The sequence below is a fragment of the Sphaerodactylus townsendi genome, linkage group LG10 (genome assembly GCF_021028975.2).
Source record: "Sphaerodactylus townsendi isolate TG3544 linkage group LG10, MPM_Stown_v2.3, whole genome shotgun sequence".
NCBI lineage: Eukaryota > Metazoa > Chordata > Lepidosauria > Squamata > Sphaerodactylidae > Sphaerodactylus > Sphaerodactylus townsendi.
The window spans coordinates 35,528,771-35,555,608 of record NC_059434.1 but is presented as its reverse complement, the minus strand read 5'-3'; the positions used below and the strand labels follow the sequence as shown (position 1 = coordinate 35,555,608).

General features: G+C 41.6%; 1 protein-coding gene across 1 annotated transcript; it reads left to right on the top strand.

Moving 5' to 3' along the window:
* The first annotated feature begins 320 nt into the window (after positions 1-320).
* On the top strand, positions 321-11,439 carry SPCS3 (signal peptidase complex subunit 3). The gene is made up of 5 exons (XM_048509883.1): positions 321-684; positions 4,616-4,689; positions 5,713-5,789; positions 8,395-8,510; positions 11,019-11,439. The coding sequence occupies exons 1-5, from the start codon at positions 542-544 to the stop codon at positions 11,149-11,151; spliced, it is 543 nt and encodes a 180-aa protein (XP_048365840.1). The 5' UTR covers positions 321-541; the 3' UTR covers positions 11,152-11,439.
* Positions 11,440-26,838: the final 15,399 nt, after the last annotated feature.

Sequence of the window (26,838 nt, the reverse complement as noted above, 5' to 3'; positions counted from 1 at the left end):
CCCAGCCACATGGACCCTGCACCAAACACGGCTAGTTTGGCTTAATCGGCTACTGTTACACCAAACTGAACCACCTCGCCGCCTCCCAGCGCTTCCTTCCCTAACTCTCAACGGTGCATTCCGCACAGCAGATTTATAACGAGTTGCAATCGCTATAAATGAATTCGTTTTGCAAAAACGGGTTCATTTATAACCATTGCAACGAACTGATATCTTCAGCCCCCCCTCCCCCTCCCCCTCCCCCTGGCTTTCCAAGGCGGAGCTGTGAGGGGAGATCCCGCCTCTGGGCGGACTCGGCGCTGGGACGCCAGCAGGGCTCCTCCTCACGCCGGGCGGCTGGGCGGGTTCGCTTCCGAGCGGCGGGTTCGGGCCTCGGCTTCCTTCTCTGTCACGCGCGGCGGCGACTCTTCCGCCTTTCTTGCCTTCCCCGTCGCAGCGCGTCCCGGTCTGCTTCTGCTCCCCTTCGGCCTGGAGGAGCACGGACCGGAGGGCAGGAGGAAGCCGGGCTGTGGCGTGGTGAGGGCCGCGGGCCGGCGGGGCAATGAACACGGTGCTGACGCGCGCCAACTCGCTCTTCGCCTTCTCGCTGAGCGTGATGGCGGCGCTCACCTTCGGCTGCTTCATCACCACCGCCTTCAAGGAGCGCAGCGTGCCTGTCAGCATCGCCGTCTCCCGGGTCATACTGTGAGTGAAACCGGCTGGGATGGGGGTAGGGAGGCTCCGTTTGACGCCTGGAGGGGCCGGGGGTGTCGCCCCTCTGAGTGCCAGCCGGCATGTGGTCGAAGAAAAGGTCTCTAAGGGATGCCCTGGCCATTCACGTGCTTGGTTTAAGAAAGAAAGAAAAATAGGTACCTGGGGGACATTTGTTGCAATCTTTCATTTTCCCGTTTAGGTGCCATGAGGGTCTCTAAATAATAGTAACAACTACCAGGTGATCATGGCCGCTGCACGACACTCTTGTTTTTTTATCCCCTGTATCTTGTGCCTTCGCCCTCTCTAATGCAAGGAAGCCTTTTGCTTAAATCTGGTAGCCACATATATAGTCCTTAAAGAACACGCTGTTATTAGTGCTATTTCATATTTTAAGCAGCATTGTCTCCCTTTTTTTTTTTCCAAGATAGGTTTTCAGAACTGTAGATCTCAGCTTCCGGTTTTCTCATTTCCCCCTTCGTGGAGCCAATGAGCGAACAACACGAACTCTCCAGTGCTGTGGTCTGCCCTCTGGCAGGCTTGCTTGTGTGGCCACGAGAAGGCAGCTCGGTTATTGGGGTTAGCAGGCATAAGTTGGCTGTTACTCTGGCGGGATATTGCCAAGCTTTTGTCAGTGGCCATGAGGTTAAGAACTACAGTGGGTTAGTTAATCTCAAAGTAGAGCAGAATGTGAAGCCCTTTTAAAGGGGAAAAAACTAGCTTTCAACAAATTAAAATGGGAAGAGCTTCACAAAGCATTGGAAGGAAAGCTAGGAAAAACATTTTGGGACTTACTCTCATTAGGAATGCAAAATAACATCTGGGTAAATAATGATGCAATTCCCATAGAAGTATGGGATTGTCACTATTCAAAACTTTCAAAATATTTCCAGTGACCTTCCACCATTAAATATCCCCAAAATAGATTCTCCCCTTTAATGGAAGCATGTAACGTCAGAGGAATGTGGACAAATAATACAGTCTCTGCCCATTGTAAGGCACCTGATGAGGATATGATTCCTCCCAAGTTGTTTAAGTCCAACATAACCTTGTGGGCTCCAATTCTTGCAAAAGCTTTTTCCAGATATAAATGCTCAGTTGTAAGACCCCAGAAAACTCGAAATGAGTATAACCAAAACTGAGTATAATCAAAAAAGAAGAGAAATCCAACACGACAAACTATAAGTCTGTTAAACACCTATAAACTTTACATACACTTTCTCCTTGATAAATTAAATGACTGGTCTCAAGAGAACAAGATATTCATTACTGAACAGGCAGGTTTTAGGAATATCAATAATACAGTAGATCAGTGCACAATTTTACATGATCTAATTCATAAATACACTTTAAAAAGGGAAAATTATTTGTAGCATTCATTGACCTTTCCTCGACCTTTGACTCTATAGATAGAGATATATTTTGGTATAAATTGGAAAAATCAAATATGGATAAGAGAATGATTATAATTTTGAAAGAACTACGCTCAAATATAACTACCAGAATAAGAATGGGAAGTAACTGTTAACAGACAAAATCCCCTTAGAGAAAGGAGTTAAACAGGGTTGCGTATTGACTCCATCAACGAATGTATAACAGGCCTAAAATCTACAGAATTTTTTCCTTCATCGCTTGAAGGGAGAAAGATCCCCCTTCTACTTTACACTGATGATATATCTGTCATGTCTTTCACCAAAATAGGGATTGAAAGGATGCTAAACCAATTGGTGACATATTGTAAAAACAACAAACTAAATATAAATTACAACTTAACAAAGTCTTTGGAAGGAGAACAAAGACACTTAAGTGGCAGATTGCTAGACAACAAGTTGAACAATTTAGGATCTATAAATACTTAGGCATATTTTTCCACACTTCCCTATCTTGAAGTATACAAATAAAAGAAAACATTTCAATAGCAACTCGTTCTATTAACTCATTATTAATTTTTTTCTTCACAAGTGGGGTCATTAGTCCCTCCAGCCCTAAAAAAATTTCAAGGCAAGATCATTGTTCAAGTTCTTTACAGAGCTGAAATCTCTGAAAGCATGAAAGAAAGCATTCAGAGTACGTTCCTTAGAAAGATCTTAGGCCTTCTAGGCTCCACATCGGCCTGTTTGCTCCGCTTAGAAACTGGTGTTCCGTCAATAAAAACAGGAATTCATCTTAGGCTGCTCTTAGACTATAAAAGATTAACAGGCCTGTCTCAGGAACATCTAGCCAGTCTCTTTAGATTATAGGAATCAAAGTAATATGTGGGAATGGCAAGACGCCCTCATGGATGAAGAAACTGCTGCAACTTCAAATTTTGCTCCCTGATTTTTCAGGATAAAGAAACACAAATGTCTGGCCCCCTCTCTTAACAATTTCACAAATGCAAATCTAAGAAAGGCTTTTAGTAGCCTTAGATTGCAATCCTTTCCCTCTTAACTATTTAAATGGAAGATACTCAAATAAGCCAATCAACCAACACATTTGTGCTTGTGGTTCCGGCCAGATAGAGGATGCTCTACATTACGTAATATCTTGCCCTCTATATATTCATATCTGAAATAAATATCTTTCATACATATTAGAGAAATTGAAAGATAGTGGGGAATATTGTGTTTTCTTATGGCTGATGTTTTTACAGAAATCAGGAAGTGGCCTCTTATCGATTTAGTTTAGAAGGAGAATAATTATATTAGTGTGTAGGCATAATCATAAGATGCCGTTCTAACATTGTTATGATTTTGTCTTATGCTATATAACTACTGGTTTTAATCTTTTATGTAATTCATACGTGTAATTGCTGATGCTGTTTGTATAGCCTATGGCTAACAAATGACATGTACACATGCAATATATCCTAACAGGTTCTAGCAGCACTCTTCTTAGCAGTTCCATTGGTTTAGATCATTTGTGGCTCTTGCATTCCCAGTACACTTTGATTAAAAAAGGAACATCTCTGTGTTAAATTATGGGCTCCAGATATCACATGCCTTGTGCAATTAAAATGTGCTAAATCAATTGCCTTTCCAGTGTAAATACATTCATGGCAATGCATGGAGAATGTGATTAATATAATAATTTCTCACTGAATAATGCATTTCCAATCCACTTTCACAATTGTTTGCAAGCGGATTTTGCTATTTTGCACAGTAAAATCCAGTTGCAGAGTGCATTGAAAGTGGATTGAAAATGCGTTATTCTGCATGTGCAGAAGTGCCCTAAGTCTTTCAGGTGAGACAGTGCACTAAACCATTTGCCAAATGTTACTGTATTGTAGTTTCACAGCAAATCAAACCATGGAGGTGGCATGGGCCCATGCTGGCAGATTGGTCCTCCCCGTGGCACTTAACTCAGTGGGTGGCAGGTGGATGCTGCAGCCCTCCAGAAGGCCCATATGTAGCGGTGGGCACTGTGTAAGTACTTCCACACTGCTGCCAGCCCTGTCTACGCAGTTGCGGTGGGGGGTCAGATGCACACCCACAGGTAGAGCTGACATTAGTTGACTTCCACCCCAGGTTTGCGGCCAGTTACGCAGCCTGGGGTTTGGACTTCTCCTTTTGAGTGGCCTAAGTCTATTAAGCTCTGTGGAGGGCTTTCCAGTGGTGGAGGAATTTTTTTTGGGTTTTCTACTTCTTTGCACTGCTGGAAAGCCCTTTGGCGGCAATGCAGTAGTGGCACTGTCATTGGCAGTCCATGGCTGTGGATTGGGCAGCCTGACATGAAAACATTATTCATGTCTAGTATCTTTTGATATTTAGTGCAAAGACTGATCTTCGAAATGTAAATATTATTGCTGGACTGAGTGTTCTTTTGCATGCAGTTAGGATCCTTTTCATGGCTCTCCATTCTGACAAGAAGAATCTTCTGAAGAATCTTATTTGCCTTTGCCAGTTATAAAGAGTATTAAATGGTGTGTTTTGTCTTTGTTTCTTAGAAAAAATGTAGAGGATTTCACTGGACCTGGAGAAAGAAGTGACCTTGGAATAATCACTTTTGACATTTCAGCAGATATCCTTTATAGCAAGTGCAAAGTTTTGGGTAGAGTTTAAAAATAAATTCTAATGGTGGGTTGGATCCAGCTAGAAGCTTTTTCTTTCAGCCGACCCATCTTCTTCTCCCCCTCCTCACTGGGTTCCAGAATCATGTCATGGAAAATTTGTACTCTTCCAGTATTTAATATAGTGAGGTTCTGCTAGATAATATTGGATCTGTGGAATAGCTGAGTTCAGATTTTATGCCTCGCCTTTCTCTCCTATAAGGAATCTCAAGGTGGATCACAAACTCCTTTTCAGGGCCAGGGTACCAGTGGAGAAAACATGGCTGTCAACGGGGGGATCAGCAGAGCCCTCCCCATCAGCAGATGCTTTTCTGCTGGAACAGCATTACTGGAAGTAATCCTTGGAGATGAATTCTCAGCAATCCCAGATTCTCTAGTCATGGTAACTAAGGCCCCTTCTGCACATGCAGAATAATGCACTTTCAGTCTACTTTCAATGCACTTTGCAGCTGGATTTTACAATGCGGAATAGCAAAATCCACTTGCAAACAATTGTGAAAGTGGATTGAAAGTGCGTTATTCTGCATGTGCAGAAGGGGCCAAAATCTTGTAGGTAAAATAAAAGAGTCTCCATTGTGGTCCCCTAGTTTGCTCATTTGAAATAATTTTGCATAATTGTTCAACTTGTGTTTGGGGGTCCCCCTCCCCCCCAAAGAATTGGAAGAATTTTGGGATTAATGGAAGGATGCAAGGGAGATTTGTTAAGAGATAAGGAAATTGTACTCCAATCTTCCATGTTCTATTTCCAGCAAAAACTGGTTTTCTCCACATACTAATTGTCATCTACAGAATTAACCATTGTGATATTTATCTTTTTTTAAGTTTTCAATAGTGTAAGTACTGTTGTGTCTATCAGATGTGTAACATAAACAGCTAAAGCTGGTACATTTCATTTAAAGATTTTTTAAAAAAACTAAATTGTTGATCATGCTGGATGTTTGTTTTTAAAAGATTCTGTTCCTTAATTTTCTTACATCTCCAAAGTATATTTGACTGGAATGTGAAACAGTTATTTCTATATTTGTCAGCAGAATATTCAACAAAGAACAATGTGAGTATTAAATAAATGGGAAGTACAGTCCTATTGTGTAACTGTAGTACCGCTAGCCTGCTTCCTAAAGGGTTCCATCAGAGACCACAAGGCAGGAAAAATACAAGAAGCAAGGTTACAGAGGTCACAACTGTCAGTCTCTCCAGAAACCACACACTCATGTCCCCTACAGTTCACAAGGAGCAATGGCAGGGCTGTGACGGACAGGGCAGACAGCACCAATTGGCCTGACAGGTCTGGGAACCCCTCACAGGAGAGGGCATGAAGGGCACCCAAGAGCCCTCCTTCTTGGATATTTCATTGGGCACCCCTAAGGGGGAATCACTGATAGGGTGAGGAGGAAGTGGGGCAGAGAAGGGCATGGAGCTCCTGTCAGGCAGTCAGAACCAAACAGACTGAGACAAAGTGGCACACGCTAGTTGTTGAACTGCCAGTCAGGGTGAGGTCTGTCAGCCCAAGTTGCCACCTCCCTGGGACTATGGAGAGAGGGACTGAACATTCCCTAGCACAACATGCTTCTAAGTAGGGTGGATTTGTAGGTCGAACTTGAAGACTTGGCTGGGTACATTGCTTCACTCTGGGAGGAGGTCTGGGATAGCAGACTGAGCGAGTCTAATGGCATTAGCCATGCCCAAGGTCTCATATTGAACCCTCACCTGCAGAAAGCAAAACAGAGACACATGTGATAACAAGCAGCCAGGAGACCCTTGCTGGTTGCAACCATGTGAGTCATGGTATGCAAGAGCCTCCACTCGGTGGCCCATGGGGTAAAACTGCCACAATCCCCCCCCCCTGCATTGACGAGTTCAGCTACTGCTAATGATCCATCCACCATGGCGCTGCTACACAGAGCTCTGTTCCTTCAGGAGAATGAGTTGATGACTTGGGTGGCAACCTAGTCCAGGGGTGGGGGGAAGCCCACCCAAGCAATGAGCTTACAGCCCAACATGGAGCTGAAAAATTTGGCAATTCTCCTGGAGCACTCTCCGTGCATCAGCTCCCCTTCCTCCTTGTGCATGAGGGACAATAGTGCTGTGCGGCCATGGATCCTGCTGCTGTATTGTAATGCTGCTGGACTCAGGTATGGGAGGTTTCATTGCTGGAGCAGCTCCCAGCCATGAACCAAGCAAATGGGGAAGCAGTTTGGGTACTGGGACCCTGCTTACCTGTTAGTACACAACCACCTCTTTAGGATTTGTCTCTAGAGGTAGGGTACCTGTTTGGGTTCTGAAATGGGAGAGGTCAGCCACAGAGTACAGACTTTGCTGTTCCCTTTGGATGTTGGTCCAACCTTCTTGCCAGTATTGATCAATGCACTTTCTGTGCTTCTCCTGCCGCCAAAGTGCTTCACTTCTCACTCTTTTGTCCACGCAGCCCTAGAATTCTCCCTAACCGTGCTGGTGTAAGAGCCTTCGCCTCAGTTGTACCTCTGTGCCAGTACCTGAGTGTGGCAGGACAGTGCCAGGGGCCTGTGCCAGCACAGCTGGCCCTTTTGTCAGTGTTTTTGAGGTCAGTTAGTTCCCTGAACACATTCACCCCCCAGGATTGCATTGTCAATGTGACTGGAAATCATGCTATCTTTGCTGCCATTTCACAAGGTACTCACTGAGAAGCTGTTTTTGTACAATGTGGAATCCTGTTTAGAGTCTTTATAGGTACATCAAACTTTTAATTTATTTTCCAAACAAATTACTTCTCTTTTGTGCTCAACTTCATAATCACTAAACAAAAATCTGCTTTGCTCATTTGGGAGTGTTAAAAAGTAGCTTGTTGTACTGTAGAAAGTGCAGCATACAGAGTACTGGTTCTGGTGGGTTTTCCGGGCTGTGTGGCCGTGGTCTGGTGGATCTTGTTCTGAACGTTTTGCCAGTGTGTAACAGACTTCCCTCTGATACACCTCTGAAAATGCCAGCCACAGGTGCAGGGGAAACGTTAGGAACAAGATCCACCAGATCACGGCCACACAGCCCAGAAAACCCACCAGAACCAGTTGAATCTGGCCGTGAAAGCCTTAGACAATACATACAGGGTACTGTTTGGAAAATGGCCCACAGTCATGTTGCCCCTTTAAGAGGAATTCGTCAAATTAAATTTTATCTGTAATTTTTATTTGAAAAGTTTATCTGTGTTCTGAAAGTTTTGTTTTCGCTAACAGTCATGGTCTTAAAATGCTGTTCTAACATATTTTCCAGAATGTTTCATTTCTAGAAAGGAAAGCAATTGGATTTTTAGCGTTTTCTAAAATTCTCTATTGAATCCTCAGCTGCAGGAAAGCAAAACACTTTCTAATAGTTGCTTCAAGCATTTATGTTGTCTCCGTATTCAGATAAAATAGTTGTGCTGCTGAGAGTTTTTAAAGAATTGGGTTTTCCAGGGTTTTTTCTCCAGGAAGGATCTTCATTATTTTTTGTATGGAGATTTTCGCTGGCAGTCTTTATGATAAAGTTCTTGAGTTTTATTAACTAATCTTCTGTCACACAAACAAAAGTTCACTCTTGCAAGTCTACAATAATTGACTGTTCACATTTTCAATTTATCAAGAGTTGGAATTTCTGTATTTTTGTTTATCTTCTTGAAGTAACTTGCTGATTAATTTTAATTGTAGGCTTTGAACCAGGTTGTCCTTTGGGACAAAATCATTTTGAGAGGCGATAATCCAAAGCTACTGTTGAAAGATATGAAATCAAAATACTTTTTCTTTGATGATGGAAACGGTCTTAAGTGAGTAAATAGCCCTCTTATTTTTTTACTGTTGTGCCTTTGACATTCCCTGCAGTAATTCCAAACCAGGGAAAGTGAGTGTTGGAACAACGTGTTAAAGGGTGATAACAAATATTACAAACCTGCTGTCATTAACACAGATCCAGCAAAAGTATACACTTAGTATGTACAAAAGTAGAGTTATTGAGGGGTTTTATCTTGGCAGTCATCAGGATGTCCATGAAAGAAGATTACCAATAGCCCAAGAGAAGGGTAATGGAGGGGGGCCTTCACACTTGGGAATGGTTATAGTGTGATCAGGTGTGCAGACAGAAAGAAAACGGTGGAAAGAGAAGAGCAATGTGATTCTAATGTGGGAGAGAAACTGTAGGGGGGCACTTAGATATGGGAAAGAATTGCTGAAGCCTTGATTTACCAAGTGCTGTTGGTGGCTGGTGTGATCACTGCTCAACTTCTACCTTTGTTCTAATGGCATCAGAGGGCAAAGCCCCCCCCCCCCCCGCGTAAAACAGATGAGATAAATCGGGAGGTTGAAACAAAGAATTTAAAAAAATTATGACTCTAAAAATGTAAATGCGAAATGAAAAAACATATTGAATCTCACTAAACATTTCAAAAATCATAATAATACCACTAAGTAGGCAATTGATACAGCAATATGGATAATAGCTGTATACAAATATACAAACAGGCACATTCCGCTGTAACAATAACCATTAAAAACATCTTGGCAAAATTGCCTCCCTCAGTGGTTACTGATCATAAATTGTTCTGTACATAAGAAACGTACATATTAAGCAAGTGCACTGCAACTGCCACATTTTCGTAAAACAAATAATGTAAGTAAATTGGCAGTGGCAAAGGGGTAAGGAATAACTTCTTATCCCATTTCCTTTGGTTAGCTGTGTGCCTTCTTGCTGTGTTCCAGTGCAGAAATTGCCTTTCCGAGTGGCTGCCTTAGGAAGTCACGTCATGTTCTTCTGTAGAGAGAGGGTGCATCTGATGTGAAAGAGGCAGAGGCAAAGCCAAGCAGTTTGCAGTACCGGAGAAGGCTGGCAACAAGTTCCAGTCACAGTGCATGTGTGCCTTGGTTTATCATTGCATCTCACTGCCAGAAAGTCCTGTGTCATGTCTTAGAACGTACTTTTTCACAAAGAGTTAATTATGCATGTACCCAAGCAACTGAGACTGGTTTGTAATGTAAAATTGGAGGCATTATAGCTTTAAGCAGTTGTTTTGGATACTTGCTGTGAATTTGTGCTTGATATTAAAAGGTAGAAAGGATACAGTTTCATGCTCCATCCTCCTTCATGTGCACAGCACAGAGATGAGATATGGTGAAGATCCACAACTTAGGACCAGTTCATATAACAAATAATTATTGCCTAAAATAGCAACTAATTTGCACTAGCTTCATTCCTTCACAGGTAAAGTCTTATTACCTGACAGATATCACTGCTAAGCTTGATAAACTTACTACTTCATATTGTGCAAATGGTATTCTGAATAGTGGTGCAATTTTCACATCATGCTGCTTCAAAAATTGCTGGGGCATTTCAGCTCAGTAGTTCTTGGCCATCTCTGGACTACAGATGTAAACTGCTGAAGTGTTGTGGCTTTCTACCCAAGAAAGAGCCCTAGCAGCTGTCTGGTGCGGGGGGGTGGGGGTGGGGTCTGGAGATATGTTCCTCATGTGACATAAGCTGTCAGAAGAGGAATAGGAGAACAACATTTAAATTTGTTTCTGAGCAATAAAAGTTTGGGAGCATTATGCATTTCTTAAGACTGTAATACAGGGAACAAAGTATTTAAGGGAGATGAATTTTCATCTTTTTGCACCATAAATCTGGAAGCTGAAGCAGTATAATCTACAGAAAGTAGTGTGCTGGAATCCAATCAACATCACTTGATATTGCCTAGAATTACTCCCTTTTTAATAGAAAGTGAGCACACCATTCTCTACAGATTACCCACTAGACTTTGAAATCTCTTTTTAAGAAAAGATGCAGAGTAACATGCACATTGTAATGGCTTACTGATAACACGGGGCATTTACACGGGTCTCATGGAGCATAGGGTCCTGTGGCACGATGTGGTAAGCTGCAGTACTGCAGTCAAAGCTCTGTTTACAACCTGAATTTGATCCTGATGGAAGTCAGTTTCATGTTGCTGGATCCAGGTTGACTCAGCCCTCCATCTTTCCAAGGACAGTAAAATGAGTATCCAGCTTGCTGGGGGCAAAGTGTAGGTGACTGGGGAAAGCAACGATCCTATAAACATAGTTTGCCTAGTAAATGTCACAATGTGGCATCATCCCGTGGTTCAGTAATGACCCCGTGCTTGCACAGGGGACGGCACTTACCTTGTACATAGAGTGTACCATGAATCCTATTAATGAAATATAATGTTAATATGCATAAACCTTCTAACATATAAAGTATTGCTTCTTGTTTTGTGTACCGCTGAGAATATGAGAGTGTTTCTGCTAACGCTTTGTTCAAATTTCAGGGGCAACAGAAACGTCACTTTGACTCTCTCGTGGAATGTCGTACCAAATGCAGGCATCCTACCTCTTGTGACAGGAGCAGGACATGTATCTATTCCATTCCCAGATGCTTACAAAACAGCAAAAAGCTATTAAATTATTATGCTGAACCTTGAGTAACATATTTTTATACTTGTACATTATAAATTTTATCACGTTCCGTCTCCCGCCCATTGCAATTCAAAGGTACTGTACTCGAGTTCTTTAGGTTTAGTCGAAAGAGAAAGAAAATTGGGCTCGTTTTTAATTTTAAATGAAACAAAAACTGAAATCTCAAGGAAAGGTTATCAATTGTTCAGATTCGGAAGGAAGAGGGGTTTTTTTTTGTTGGATATCAGGTTAGAAAATACTTTTCTTATAAATAAACTTTTTGAAACCAGAAAAGTTTTGTTTATTTTAAGTGTGTTAAGTTCCTAATTTTTTTCAGTTTCCTCTCCCAATGAGTTGAGTAGAAAACCACAGTTTTCAGATTATAAAACTAATGCGGAATCCAATATAAGCTTTTTAACATCAATGATTTTGTACTACTCAGATCTGGCATGAAAAGGTATTATGAAGGTAGAATTAAGCACAAACTACACCTTGCTAAAGCTGTGCTGCATCTTTTATGTTCAAAAGAGCATTTGCAATTGAAATGTTAAAAAAATATAATTAACAGGCACATTTAAACAATGGAGAGTTGTAGCCCAATCCTGTGGGGAGGAATTATGGGCTATTGGATCAGGTGTGGGATCACACTGGTGCATTTCCCCTTTCTGCTGTGGCACTTAGGTCAGCCAGAAAGGCAAACTGGAAGGCAGGCAGGTGGGTGAGCACTGTGGAGCTGTGTCCAGGTAGACACTGGTTGGCTGGGGACGTTCCCAGGGCATGGAGCCAACTTTAGCCGACTTCCACTGGCCGGCTTCCCGGCGTAACTCTTGGACTTACACCACTCTTTTGGATGGCATAAGTGTTTTTGACTATGGTGGGCTTGGAGATGGCCAGGGAATTTTTGGCATTCACTGCCTCCCAACTCTTCTTGCAAACCCTCTGGAGGCAGCATGCCATTTCCCTCAGCTCTTTGAATGGGGCTATTCATTGTGTTTTGATTCCAAACATAATTTTATTTTGCTTTACAATCTCTACTGCTCCTAAAGCGCAGTGAAAGTACTGTAATGCTATTTGGTTCGTGCCTTTTAAAAAGAACTTAGCCCAAACTTTTAACAAAATTACATCTTATGTGTAGCTCATTCTTTTTCTTCTTTCTTTCACAGAGTGACCATAATTAATTGTCCCACCATTCCCCTTTCTAACAATATTTTCTTCCACCTGGTTCTCCCGATTGACGTTCCTATTCTTATTTACTATTCCTCAAAACATTCCTATGCTTTGGTCAGGGATGAAGACTAGCGTATTCTGCAACGGATGTTGTAAGTCTTACACAAGTAGCTTTTACAGCAAAAGAAACTGCAGTCCTAAATTTATTCAGATACTTCTCGTCTTGATAAAACTTCCAATTTCTTGCAGTACTTTTTTCCTTCCTGTCCTTGGCCCATTGACCAAGCCAATTTTTTCACTGAATCTCATTCACTTCTTACTGCAGCCCTCCTCCCGCATGGTACTTTTTTCATGTGGGCCCTATGATCCCTCCATAGCTTTCTTGGTGGTCAAAGGAGACCAAATTCTTTTTTTCTCAACAGGAGAAAAGCTGGTTGAATACCAGACATTGGCTACAGTATGAAGATGTTCCAAATCTGGCAGCAGCAATTTTGCTTGCTATTACAGAGTTTAAAATAATCCTCCCCATTGTCTAGGCACATTCAGTGTTCTCAGATTATGATGTGAAAATAAAGCCTTACAGTTGGTTGGTCCTAGAAATATTGTTGCTTGTTGGGATGTGCAAAGTGTGCTTAGTTTCCACAGCCATTAGGAGGCCAAATGTCCGTTCATAGAAATGGTATTTCTATGTAAAAAATGGGCTGGTGTCCCACCAAAAGTGGATGAGATAGTGTTGTGTTCGTGGTTTGGACCTCAAAAGGCTTTTTAAAAAAACTTATAAATCCTAAAGAAGGGTTCAGAAATAGTTTGCTGAACAAACCCCACAGTGTCACAGGATTACTTACTGGCAGTGTCATCCTCCAGAAGAAGAAGAGTTGGATTTATATTCCCCCTTTCTCTCCTATAGGAGACTCAAAGGGGCTCACAAACTCTTTACCCTTCTCCCCTCACAAGAAACACCCTGTAAAGGAGGTGGGGCTGAGAGTGCTCAGAAGAACTGTGACTAGCCCAAGGTCACCCAGCTGGCATGTGTTGGAGTGTACAGGCCAATCTGAATTCCCCATATAAGCCTCCACAGCTCAGCTCCTTTAACAAGGAGATTACACAATGTACTCTCACAACTAGGATGAATGGAACCCCCCCCCCCAGGAAATAGTATTGGGGGGGTGTCCATCTTATAAAGCAGCAATGTAAAGAAGCCAAAAATTGGATCCTGAGAAATGTCAAATTTTTCCAACATTTTTCAGGCCATTTTGGGCCTGCTGGTGTGTGTGTGTATGTGTATATATGTAAAAAAGATGGGGATCCCCCCTCCTCCCTCTTTCTCACTTTCCTGGTGACCACTGCCATGGTCAACATGGACTAAGGTAGCAGAGAGCCAAACAGTAGGCTTGGCTTGCCCAGGCCCGCTGTTTCTCTTCCCCCAGCTGCCTCCAAAGTGCATGTATATTCAGTAGTGTTCAGGCAGAGCCAAATACTGGGCTCAGGTTGGCCAAGCTCAGTGTTTGGGTCTGTGGCACTTCCACTGCCATTGTGTTTTTTAAAAAGGGTCAGAATCCCTCACCTGCTGATCACCGCCACAGTCCCCATGGATTGAATGCTGAGCCTGGCTGAGCTGAGCTCAGCATTCAGTTCTTCCCTGATGCCTCTGAAGTCCACATGGGCTTCAGAGGTGGCAGATAAGCTTGAGCCCAGCTTTAAGCCCTATGCTGCCTGCTGCCTCTAGGTCTGACATGTACTTTGGAGGCTTGACATTTTTTGGAATCAGGTTTAATAAACCAGAAAAATTAAAGCTGGGGAAAACCTCTGTACTGGTATGGAGTTTTTGCTTTTTCATATTTTTCTAAAATTTCTGGGACTTTTAAACCCGACGCCCCTTGCAAATGGTGCCCAACCCTAGTTACAACTTCCAGATAGGGCTAGATCACAAGTTGAGATGATGACTGTGATAGCCCAAAATGAACTTGGTAACTAAGATGAAAAGAAGGCCTACATTCAACGACTTCAATCAAGGTGATGGAGGGGGCCTTTGGATCCAACCCGATGTGAGAAGAATTGATAGTTCATACAGTCTATGTTGACTTGTTAAAAAAATCCAGAAAATAACCTAGTTTGTTTCTGAATAAATGGTATATTACTTTTATGTGGACTTCCCTTGTAGGTGTGAACTATCTAGCTAGTGAATGCATTCAAATCTTTTAAAGGCCCAAATTGCAAATTAGAATATTGGAGGTTAAACTGCCAATGCTCAAGTTGAATTGTCGGGGTTTCTTTTTATTTATTGGACTATGCCCCAGTTCTACAATCCTTTCTCCCTGAGTGATGAACAAGCCTAATGATAACTTGCTAACATTACCATACATGAATATCGGTTGAGCAGCATAGGCCAAGTTTTGTATTCTCCTGCATGACTTGTACATCAAGTGCAGAATGAGAATCGCTGATACATTTTAAGAGGGTATGGTTTATGACGAGATCTTTAAGCATGGATTATCTTAATAGGGGCCTCAATTCTGAAGCACATGCCATGCAAAATTGCAAGCACAAGAACTATTTTAAAGTCCCACAATTACTAGCAAAACTACCCTGCTTTTTTTTTTGTATTTTCTAGGCTTTCATTCTTTAACAGATAGTGAAGTAGGTCCAGGGATTCAAGTCATTTTAATAATGAAACTTGTTTGTATCTAACAGGAGCAGGAAATAGCAAAATCTCCCTGTTCTGTCACAAGTTTTAAGTAAGGTTGCCAATAGTCTGTACAGACTGTCTTGCACTTTTTTTAGTTTAAAGGGATGTTATTTATCACATGATGTTTTCCCTATGCCATGAAAAGCTCCAACTGCCTGTTTCTACAAATAAGCTTCTATTAAGCTTTTTTCCCCTCTAGGCTGTTGGCAGCCAGGGTTTTAAGTTGATCATAGCAGCTTTGAAGGGTATGCACCAGCTAATGTGGCTGTAGTCATGTACTGTTTCTGAGGGTGCTTTCATTATGTTAGGCTGTGTTACCTACAATGCTACACTGAAGTAGTAGAGATGTTGGCAGAGCAGAAAATGCAAATTGTACCAACTGATGACAGATTTAAATGCTGGGTTACGGGCAAGTAAAGTTGGTCAGATGTGAAGACAAATCCAGCTGAAGGTATCAAAGCTGTCTAGTCACACTGCTGAACAAGACTTTGCTAGGTACTGGCTTTATGACACAGGTGTCAAACTCGCATCCCTCCAGATATTATGGACTACAGTTCCCATCATCACCTGCCAGCATCCTGGCAGGGGATGATGGGAACTGTAGTCTCTAACATCTGGAGGGATGCGAGTTTGACACCTATGCTTTATGAGGTATTTAGATGTGTGATTTCTGCACAGGGCTATTCATTCACCAAGCTCCCTGCTTTCATCGATCAAAGGTATGAAGATAGGTGGTGTTTATGAGCAGGGAATATCCCTGTCACCTTTAGATGTTCTGTACCGGAGTCCTAATTGGTCTACAGTGATAACAGGTGGGACAGAGTCGCAGTGTCCTGTTAAAAAGTGGCAGGTTTTCACAGTGAATAGTCCAAGCCTGAGACAAACATTGGAGTTTACAGGAAAAATTAATTTGGGCAGCAAATAGCACTTGACCTTTGATTTTTAAAAATTTTGTTGGCCCCTTACATGTTCTGATTTTCAAAAAAGAATATATAAGAATAAGATGTATCTTGTTGAGTATAAACTTTGAAAATAGGTGACCAGTTCCTACTGCAATTTTAATTTGATCCTTTCTACTTCTTTGACAATCGAGACCAACCTCTGAAGCCTGGTTACATTCTTGTATTTACAAGGAAAGGAGCTATGAACACTTTTCCTGATGCAGCCCCCATGCCTCTCCCACTGATTAAATGAGACTAGAAACTCATTTCAGCCTCATAATTGTACCGTTTATCTCACTCCTCTGGCAGGCTGAAGCCTCCTTTGATAATAGCTGTCATAAATCATGCAGATTTGGTTCTTTGCTGTTTGGTTATGCTCCTTAAATCCTCCACTTCTGCTTCTCACTGGACGCATAAATGAAAATAATATATTCCAGAAATGAGGAAATACAGGTATTTCTTTCTTCCATTAATGAAGACTTCTGTTGTTGAGAAACAGAGGTTCAGTGGCCCCTTAAAGCAGTGGTTCTCAACCTTCCTAATGCTGCAAACCTTTAATACAGCTCCTCATGTTGTGGTGACCCCCAACCCTAACATTTATCCATTTTACAGATGGAGGACACTGATGCAGAGAGCCTTAGGCGACCCCTGTGAAAGGGTTGTTCGACCCCCAAAGGGGTCCCGACCCCCAGGTTGAGAACCACTGCCTTAAAGACTAGCATCATCAGCTTGAGCTCACTTCTTCAGATACCATGAACGTATTTGAAGAGATCTCTGACTCTCAAAGTCTCATGATGAAAAAAATGTTGCTAGTCTTAAAGGTAACACTGGATTTCTGTTTTGTTGCAATAGGCAAACATGGCTCCCTTCAATTTTCTTAGTGTTGTCACTTGGGCTGCAAGGGTTGGAAGTATCATTTACAGTGCAATCCTGAGTGTGGGGTAGTAGAGGGTGTGACCAGGGACAGTGCAGCCAGGCTGCCTCCAGAAAAAACTTGCTGTACCGTGGCCAGCAAGCCAATAGGGATGCTCCCACAGTCCCCGTGGAACTGCTCTATGCAGCTCCATGGGTTGCACCTATTTTTTTTGCCAGCAAATGGGGGTGTTCCTAAGCCGACAGGGCTCAGGAAGCTGACTAAAGCCAGCCCTGCCCCCAGGAACTCCCCCTTTGACACCAGTGCAAGTTCCTGCACCGGAAGAACAGAGGCACTGTGGTAGCGCTGGAGCCCTTGCCATAGCACTGTTCCTAGCTTCCTAGCACCAACATAAGTGCCTCTGCACTGGCGTAAATGCCCCTTACTAGGTGCAAATGGCATTTATGGCAGCACCAAGGTCACACTGCCTCCTGAGGGGTTCCCTGCTCCCGTCAGAATTGCATTGTACTTGACTTCCATATACTGTGGCAAAGAGAAACTTGTATCACCTCAAATCTGAAAAGTCAGGCTGGAGTTGGAGAAGGACTGAGGGATGAGATGTCTGCAGAAAGACCAAAGAGGTTATGCTGAAGTTAGCTGTTTGTTCACGGTTTTATTTGTAAGTGCTAATTAAATGAAATGGCTATGACTGTAAATGGGCTATTTGCCCAGAGCACTTTAAACCAAAAATCTAGGGATGTATTAAAGACTAACAACATTTATTTCAATATGAGCTTTTGTGGGGTTCATGAACAGAGTTTTAGCGTGTCAGCTTTGTTCAGCTCAGGTAAAAGCTATGCTGGCGTGCAGAATTTGGAAATGTATGAGCCAGTATCAGTCTCGTGATTTGACTCGCCAAGATAAGTAAAAGTTTTTCATATGGGTCAACATGTTTAAATTGTCCTTCTGTTGCAAGATCTGAACAAGTAAGCTAGTGGCAGTGAAAGTCTGCGAGTGCTGGTCCACTATGATGACCAACCATGGCACTGAGAAGAATTTAGCAAGGTGAGAACAACATTTATTTCATTTTATTTCTTACTTTATTATATTGATACCCCGCTTTTCCCAGCCTAAGATGGGCTCAAATGGGGTACAGATTATCAGGATAAAGTATTCGATGGTACTCCTGGCTAGTTTAAGGGGCTTTTAAGATCCAGTTATTCTGCAACTGAAGAATTGTGTTTGGACAAGCTATGAGCCTGAACTTGAACTTGGATTAACTCCATTTAGCAAATCTTCACAAAGAGGAGTGATTTGTCTTGGATAACGTGACGATTCTTAAGAATGCATGCTGTATCAACAAACTCAGGATGGCTGTTGATTTGCAGCCTGGAAAATAAGGACTGATATTAATAGCTTCAAATCAGCTCATTTTGTTTCTTCACAGTATATCTATTTACATGAAACAATTCCTCAGCAACAAGAAAAAGTGTGATGCACAATATATTCCTACTTCATTTCCTTGCTAATGACTCTGTGAGTTATTGTCAGCCTGTTGAGGATCTGGACAGATCTGTGTTAATTCATCCAGAATGGCCACACATAACATGGAAATGTGATTTTGAGAAGTGAATGATAGAAGGCTTAGAATTTAAAGCAATAGGCATTTAGCCCACCTGTATAGTAGTTTTAAAATCTGTTTTCCTGCTACTTCAAATTGACAGAATGTTATAGTGTAATGTAGAGGATATATATTTAGGTATTAACTAAAATCCAATTTTAAAATGCTTTAGTTGTGAATGCAGTTATAACGAATTCAAATATAAATCAAGGAATATAAGTCAGGAATATAAAGCCCTGGTGCTGGACTGATTGACTAAAGCAGAGGTCTTCAAACTATGGCCCTCCAGATGTTCAGGAACTACAATTCCCATCAGCCTCTGCCAGCATGGCCAAGTAGCAGGGCTGATGGGAATTGTAGTTCCTGAACATCTGGAGGGCCATAGTTTGAAGACCCCTGGACTAAAGAGTTCAAGAACCTAGGAGAGGGGAGATCACTGAGTAATTCAGGAGGTGTCTATGGTCCTTTCAGCACAAATCACATAAAATGGTGGTAAAACATTTTTAATTGCCCCTTTACCATGATGTTTGTCCGCAATCATGGCTGCCATTAGGTGTCCCCCCCCCCCCCTTTAAAATGACTTATTGAATCAATACTTCAATCCTTCTTGCTCGGATTCCCTCTACCTTGTATAATTTATGCTTTGAAAATTTCACACACTCCCAAAAATAATAAACAGAAATAATGAAAATAAATGGGTGGGGGTTGGGGGTGGAGTGGGCTCAGTGCCAGGATAAAATGGCACTGAGGAGGAAGTTTGGGGACTGCACAGAGGCATGGAAAGCGAAGATGTTTTTAAAATGTTTCAAACCAAATAATTGTTTTAAAGGGGGATTCATTTAAAACGTTTTGAGGCTGGAAATAAACCATTTTCAGGACGCCAGGGGGTGGGGGGAACAATGTGGAACTCCATGGAAGAAACATTTTATTTCCTGCCTCAAAATTTTCTGAAAGGTTTGTGTGGAAAGGACCTATTTCATTTACTCAATTGAAGATGGCCCTTGATGTAAGACAACCCACTTAAAATAAAGACGAAACAGAAAAGTTTTGTATTACCAGACTGTGTCCACTTCCTGGATCCTGTAGTGGTTAAGAGCAAGAGGACTCTAATCTGGAGAATTAGGTTTGATTCCCCACTCTGCCACATGAGCTGTGGAGTCTTATCTGGTGAACCAGATTTGTTTCCCTGCTCCTACATTCCTGCTGGGTGACCTTGGGCTAGTCACAGATTTCTCAAAAGTCTTTCAATCTCACCTACCTCACAAGGTGTCTGTTGTGGGGAGAGGAAGGGAAAGGAGTTTGTAAGCTGCCTTAAATTTCCTTACAGGAGAGAAAGGAGAGATATACAAACTCTTTTTCTTCTTGATTTCTTGGATTGTTGCATGGCTATCTCTGCTAAGCTCAAGAACGACTTTTGCCAGTCAAATGGAGACACTTTTTTCTATCCATCAGAAACTTTACATAGAATCCTTGGGAGTCCAAAGCATGAAGTTTCAGAGTTTTTCATCCTAACTGAACTGGCAAGAGAGAATGCTCCAGCCATGAACAAGTTGAAAGAAAAACCCAAACCAATTTTTAAAAGTATGTGTAATAATTGTGGGGGCGGGATGAGTAATAAATGTTTTCAACTGAAAATGGGGGGAAAACCTGCACATTCTTAGTGTCAATTAAAAAAAAACCCTGTGCATGCTGATGTTTACCACAAGATGACACTGTTGCATTATATTCTGAGGCAAGGTACTGTAAACATCTTTTGACATCCCCTGACAGAATGGCTTCCTTTGGGAAGTGAGCTGTGGGAAGTGAGCTGGTGTAAATGTTTACGCTGAGTTAAAGCTATTTTATATTCCTATTGACATCCAAGTCAATATGTGCTTATTTTTTGTTTCTATTCCTTGAACGTGGTTGTGGTTTTTGCGCCAAGCTTTGTTTTCTCTAAATATGCTCTCTGTTGCATAATTCTCATGCTTACATATGTCAATGTGACAGAACCATGCATTCTGAAAACATATTCTGGAGAAGTGCATTAAAACCTGGTTTGGATTTATGGTAGTCAGATTCTTTCCAGGTCTCTGGAAAAGCAGCCAATCCCAGTGGCTCCTTGTGGCTGCTGTAGATCATGCCTTGCAGTTCAGAACCTAACTTAGGTTTGCTCCAGTGGGGGGAGACTATAGCTGTGGAATATTTCATGCTTATTTAGGTTGAACAGTAATTTCATTTGAACAAGCAACCAGCGGAAAAACAGTGGATCCCCCCTGCCACACACACCTTTTCCCCTCCTATTGTCAACACCTGGCAAAGAGTCCTAGTGCAGGGATAAATTGTAGACACAGTCTATTTTCAGCCAGGAAAATAATAAAGTTTTACAGAGTTCTATGTACATTGCCATCATTACCTTTTTCCGAACAGCTCCAGTTAGTGTACATTGTTCTTTTCTCTGCAGTTTATGACTAGAAAGGTTAGGCTGAGAGAGAGAGAGAGAGAGAGAGAGAGAGAGAGAGAGAGAGTGACAGACCCAAGTTCACCTAGTGAGCTTTGTGACAGACTCGTAGGGATTTGAACCTGGATCACACAGATTCTAGCCTGAAACTTTAACTGCTATACCATATAGACTTTGTACACTGCTTTCTTTGTATATTCTATAATCTCTCTCTCTTGTCTCAAAGTACCCTGGTAGCACTTAAGGGGGGAGAAATGTGGCATGTGGGGGACAGTGGATTGTGATAAATTTCCCTGAATAATCTATCAGGCACAGAGGACAATAAGTTTTTTAGTAGCAGATATTCACATCTTGATGTTGCTACTCTAAAACGGTGTGAATGATCCTACACACACCTGCAAGCGTTTGGCTTGCATGAATTCTTTTGCCTGACGGATGGCTCAGTAGCAATATGTTCAAACTACACTGCCTGCAAAATGCAACATGGTATGTCAGTTTGGAATTCTCCTGTGCAACGTCATATCTTGACAATTCAATATTTCACCTCTTAAATTGTCCAGGAAAGTGTATTGATGGTAATACTGTTATCATGAAAGATTATGCACATCTCATATCTACTGAAATAATAATTTTGAAAAAGTATTGAAGATGAAAAATAAAACACCAAACATTTTGCTGGCATAGCTGACCCAGCTAGTGTTTTGGTCTCCGTTGGTCAAACAACATTTGTCAGAGAATGAGGACACCTGGCAGTTTGGGGGCTAATCTTCAGATTGCATCAGCTGGGTTTCTAATTAACAGGAATTAGGTAAAGGTAAAGGACTGAGAGACCATGTTTCTAAGATTTTGAACAAGCATGAGGGGAAATTATCTAATCCAGGCTGTTCCAGATTTTCATAGTTTTAGCATTTTTGATGGAGTAGAATTTCTTCTTGGATCAGTCAACAAACTAAAAGAAGTCTCTGCATCTATTTTTGCTCTTATTTGCTAATAACGAAGTGTAACACATCTGCAAGCAAACACAAAAATCCATACAATGGGGGACAGATAAAAACAAGATAAAGAATGAGAGTTTTAGTTTTTAAGATCTACTCAGACGGCTATGGAACTTTCAGCCCCTATAAAACTATTTGTGAGAATGGAAAATATAAATGTTATTATATTAACATCTACTTGTACTTCTATATTCTGTTTACCTGGTTGCTACCACTAGATGTCAGTCTTCCTCCTTCAAAAGTCGGATTACCTACACATCAGTTTTTGTATTGGATTCATTATGTCTTCATTTTGAGTCCAAAATGTTGCTATGCCATCCTGAATATCATACAGAGATAACAGGACTTGCCCAATCCTTTATAGGATTTGTTAGAAGAGTTTGACTACATCTCAGTGCTTTGATTTGTTCATGTGAAACCTAATCTCTTTCAGCAGTAGCTTTCCTCCATTACACTGAGCAGAGGAGGTAAAGAAACATCAATTATGGGGGAAGTGCTGTCTGTGGGGTCAATATGCTTAACTAATGTAGGATACCTTGAATTATGAAATTACCATTTATTGGGAGAGGCTATTTATTGTTCTTATCAACATGTAGTGGTGGCCAGAAATAGCTGGATATTTGTTTCTGGTTGCACAGCAATGAGGTGGATACCTCCTAATGCTAAACAACAGTGAGGATGCCCCCAAAACACCTGGAGAACATTCAAGCAAGACCAGAAGGCACTGAATATTGTATGGGAAGAAGCTGAAACACTTGGCCAGGACCAGAAATGATGGAGAGCACTTGTTGCTCGACATGCTACTTAGCATGATGGATTCGATGATGATGAGTTTCTGGTTGCAGTGGCCACCAAGACTTTCTGCAACAGCAAGTCTTCTGTCATATCACAAAAGGAAGGAAAGAATAGAAATTCCTGGGAGTGGTGCATTGCATATAACTCTGCTCTGTGGCTTCTGAGCTCACAAGAGCATGAAGAAGGCATATTGTTTGATTTTTAAATCTCACATAAGTCCTAATACAACAGAAAGAAAAAGATCTGTGCTTGCACATAGTTGCCCAACATAGTAGTTTGGTTTGGTGCAAAATGTGATGTGGAGGGTGAGCTACTATTTGCTACATTGCATGAGAAGAATGTAAGAGAAGCCCTGCTGAATCAGACAAATGGTCCATCCAGTCCAGCATCCTGTTTCAGACTGTGGCCAACCAGTTGTCCTGGATGGTCAACAAACAGAGTGCAAAGATCAAGACCTTCTCCTGATGTTACTTTCTAGAACTGCTACCTCAGAATGTGCAGGTTTAGTCAGCTTGACTTCTAGCCACTGATGGAAGTCTCCTTCATAAATCTGTCCAATATTCTTCTAAGGCATTTATGCTCATGGCCATTAACTAGCAGTGAAAGCCACAATTCAATTACTTCTTGTGTAAAGAAATATTTCATTTTGTTTGTCCTGCTATTCAACTTCTGTGCTTGTCCCTGAATTATAGTATTGTGGGAGAGAAATAAAAATTATTTTTATCCACTTTTCTCATCTCCTGCTAAACTGTAAAGTCTCTATCATGTGCCCCACCCACACCAGTGTTTTCCCTCTAAATTGAAAAAAATCCATACTTTTTAGTTTTCCTTAATCATTTTGGTTGTCCTCATATCCACTTTTTTCTAGCTCTGCAGAATCTTTTTTTTTTTTGAGATACAGTGCAGGTAATAGTTCCATGAATACATGAAGCTATCTAATATAAGTGATGGTCAAGGTCCTTGTCATCTGATTGGGAGTGCCTCTCCCGGCTCTCAGGCAGGTTTTCTTTCATATCATCTTCTTCCAGACCTTTTAACTGGAGATGCTGGGGATTGAACTTGGAATCTTCTGCATGTAACACAGATGCTCTAGCACTGAGCCACAGCCTCTCCCCTGAGTATAAATGCTGAAAGTATAGATGAGATTGCTGAACATCAGTTTGTGTTGTCTAGTACTCCATCTTCAGTGGTGACCACCTCCAACATCTTGGATGATAAGAAGCCAAGCCAAGTTACTTCAGAACCACTCATACATTGGGAATGTTCATATGTGTTTACTAGAAAACAAGCTTAGTTTGAAGGGGGCGGGGTCTCCGTTAATTTATCCTTTAAATTATTCTGTGTCTATTAAAATACCACTCACGTATCTGTCCATCATATCCAGACATTTTGAGACTCTCAGCCACCTTTTTAAAGTACAGGTGGGGAAGAATTTTTAAAAGAAAGAAGTCTAAGAAGCAAGTTGCAGGACCTGTAACAAATCCCAACAGAATCAGGAATTTCAGAACATGCAATAGGCATAGAATAATAGAATCATAAAGTTGGAAGAAACCACAAGGGCCATCAAGTCCAACTGCTGCCATGAAGGAACACACAATCAAATCACTCCCAACATATGTTCATCCAGCCTCTGTTTAAAAACCTCCAAAGAAGGAGGCTCCACCACTCTGAATCAGTGAATTCTACTGTCGAACAGCCCTGAAATCCCACTGTCAAACAGCATACTTTAGAAGTACAAAGTCTACCTAAGGAAGAATCCCATTAAAAGGACAATCCATTCTCAAGGACTTGATTAGAAAGTCTGCTTCTCAGGACACAAGCTTGAAGGGAGACGATAAATGCAAGCAACTGAGGCAAGTAGGGATATTAAAAGGAGACACATGGAGAAGTTATCTGCAAATGCACATCTATTATTCAGACCTTACGAGGAAACCTTTTTACTGCCAGTTGAAACCAATGGGACATTGGAATAAGGAAATGGAAGGAGGATGGAGCCAAGCAGAGTCAACTTTAAGCAAGTTGCAGTGGCTCTTGGCTTAAGGCAATCATGTGGAATCCAGTTTGAGACTAGCTTCTGACAACAAACCTTCCAGCTTTTTTTCTCCATAGGCCTCTACCTCCCCTTGTGTAGAAAAAACCTTTCCATAGAACAAATAATCAGAGGTAAAATTGCTTGTGGAAGAAGCAATGTATATTTCTTGTATAGCAAAATCTTACTGGACTGGATTTTGTTTGTCTTTTGGACTCTGGTATTGGAAAATAGTGACCATTTTATTGAAAGCAATGCCAAAGCAAGTATAAACATACTTTGCTGAAAGTCAAGTACTGACTTCCTTATAAACAAGGTAATTTAATTAGTTGGAGCTTTTAAAAGCATTTCGAGAATGTGCTATATAACATCTAAATATAGGTGTTACTCAGGGGGAAATAGCTTGCTCAATAAAGGGAATTTGGAAGGAAACCATAAGCCTTAAATATGTTTCATCCTAAAAAGGCAGGGTTTGATGTACATCAGGAATAAAAAGTTTGGCTTTTCATTTGCAGTGCTGGTAATTTTCTTTCTCTTCAGGACAGATAGGCGCACGTGAACAAACAGCTTTTCCGCATATACCTTCAGCAACCCCTCACATTCATAAGCATGAGTGAAAAGCATCCAACTGGCCTTTTTTCATTGGCTTAATAGATAGAAGTCTATAAAACAGACATTAAGAATGAGACAGGCACTGTCTTCTATTAAAGGGGCCAGCACAGTTTAAAAAGAGATTTGTCACATGGAAGAGGAAGCTGATACCTGAGAAACACAAGTTTCCCTGAGAATTCAAAATGAATTTTGCACGAAGCATGTGTACCACTGTGCATGTGCAACTTGATAAATGCTGCAGGGCAGACAGTGCCCCCAAGTTGCCTCTGCAAAAGCACCCGCAAAGGGCAACCAACAGCTAAGCACTGCAGATCATCTTTTTTTAAAAAAACAGTGTCTTTCTCTTAAGAGAAAAGCTTGAAAACAAAACACACCATAACATGACTAACTAGTGAAGTGCTGGAAATGGCAGGCAGAAGAGATACTACAGAATTGTCAGTGTAAACTTGCCAGGCATGCTCATGGGATAAATTACATTCGTTTCTACTCTGCCCTATGTTAAGTGAGTTCTGTACTCTGAAAAAGGAATGCATCTTTATAAATCTAGACTGAGCCCAGCAACCCTGAAGATAAGGAGTTCAACTAATGTGTTACTTTGCATGGTTTCTTTCATCAAAGTCTGGAAATCTAGACTGCGCTCAGAACACTTTTCTTACAATTAATTTTACTCCACTTTTGCCTGATGTTCTCCCAAAAATGCTCAAGCTTGTTTTTCAGCCGGTGGAAGGGCATGAAACGGGGTGAAGGGGTTTTCACTAATTTCCTCTTCCCTTATATCACGCTGTGGTTTGCAGAAGGATGAGAATAAGTTCTGGTCTGGGGGCGGAGCCCCACTTGCAGTTCTTTGAATCCAACCTATTTATTTGTACACACAACACAAAAGTTGTACTAGAGATGAGTCACAGCTTCACGGCAGATTATATGCTTTGCTTTCAGAAGGGATCAGATTCAGTCTTTGGCATCTCCAGTTTTATGTACTTCTTTATTGAATTCAATTTATACCCCACCCTCCCCCAGCAAATCTGGACTCAGGATGACTTTCAACTTGCAATCAGCCAGGAGGAATGCAGCATTTCCTCCACAATGTTAAAACAATTTCAGCGAACTTATAAAACCACTGGCACCCCTAATGTTGTGTTGCATGTGGGATTCAGGGGGCTAGAAATGGGGGGCAGCTTATGTACAGACCATCACTTTCCTGGACCATAGCCTAGTAGAACATCTCCATCTTGTAAGCCTTGCAGAACTGAGCTAAGTTCTGTGGGGCTCATTAGACAGAGAGTACCACCAGGCTAGTACCAGAGCCAAAAAGCTCTGGCCCTTGTTTAGGACAGGCAAACAACTCCGAGGCCACAGTCTACCAGAAGTTTTTTTTTCCTTTGGAGTGTAACACCCTCTGGGGATTGTACTGGCAGAGGCAGTTTCACAGTTACAAGAGTCCCAGACCATTAAAAGGGTATGAAAAATCCCTGTCTGAGGCTGTAGAGAACTATGTCAAGTTGGAATACATAAAAGAACTGGATAAATGGTTTGACTCAGTAAGAGACAGCCTCA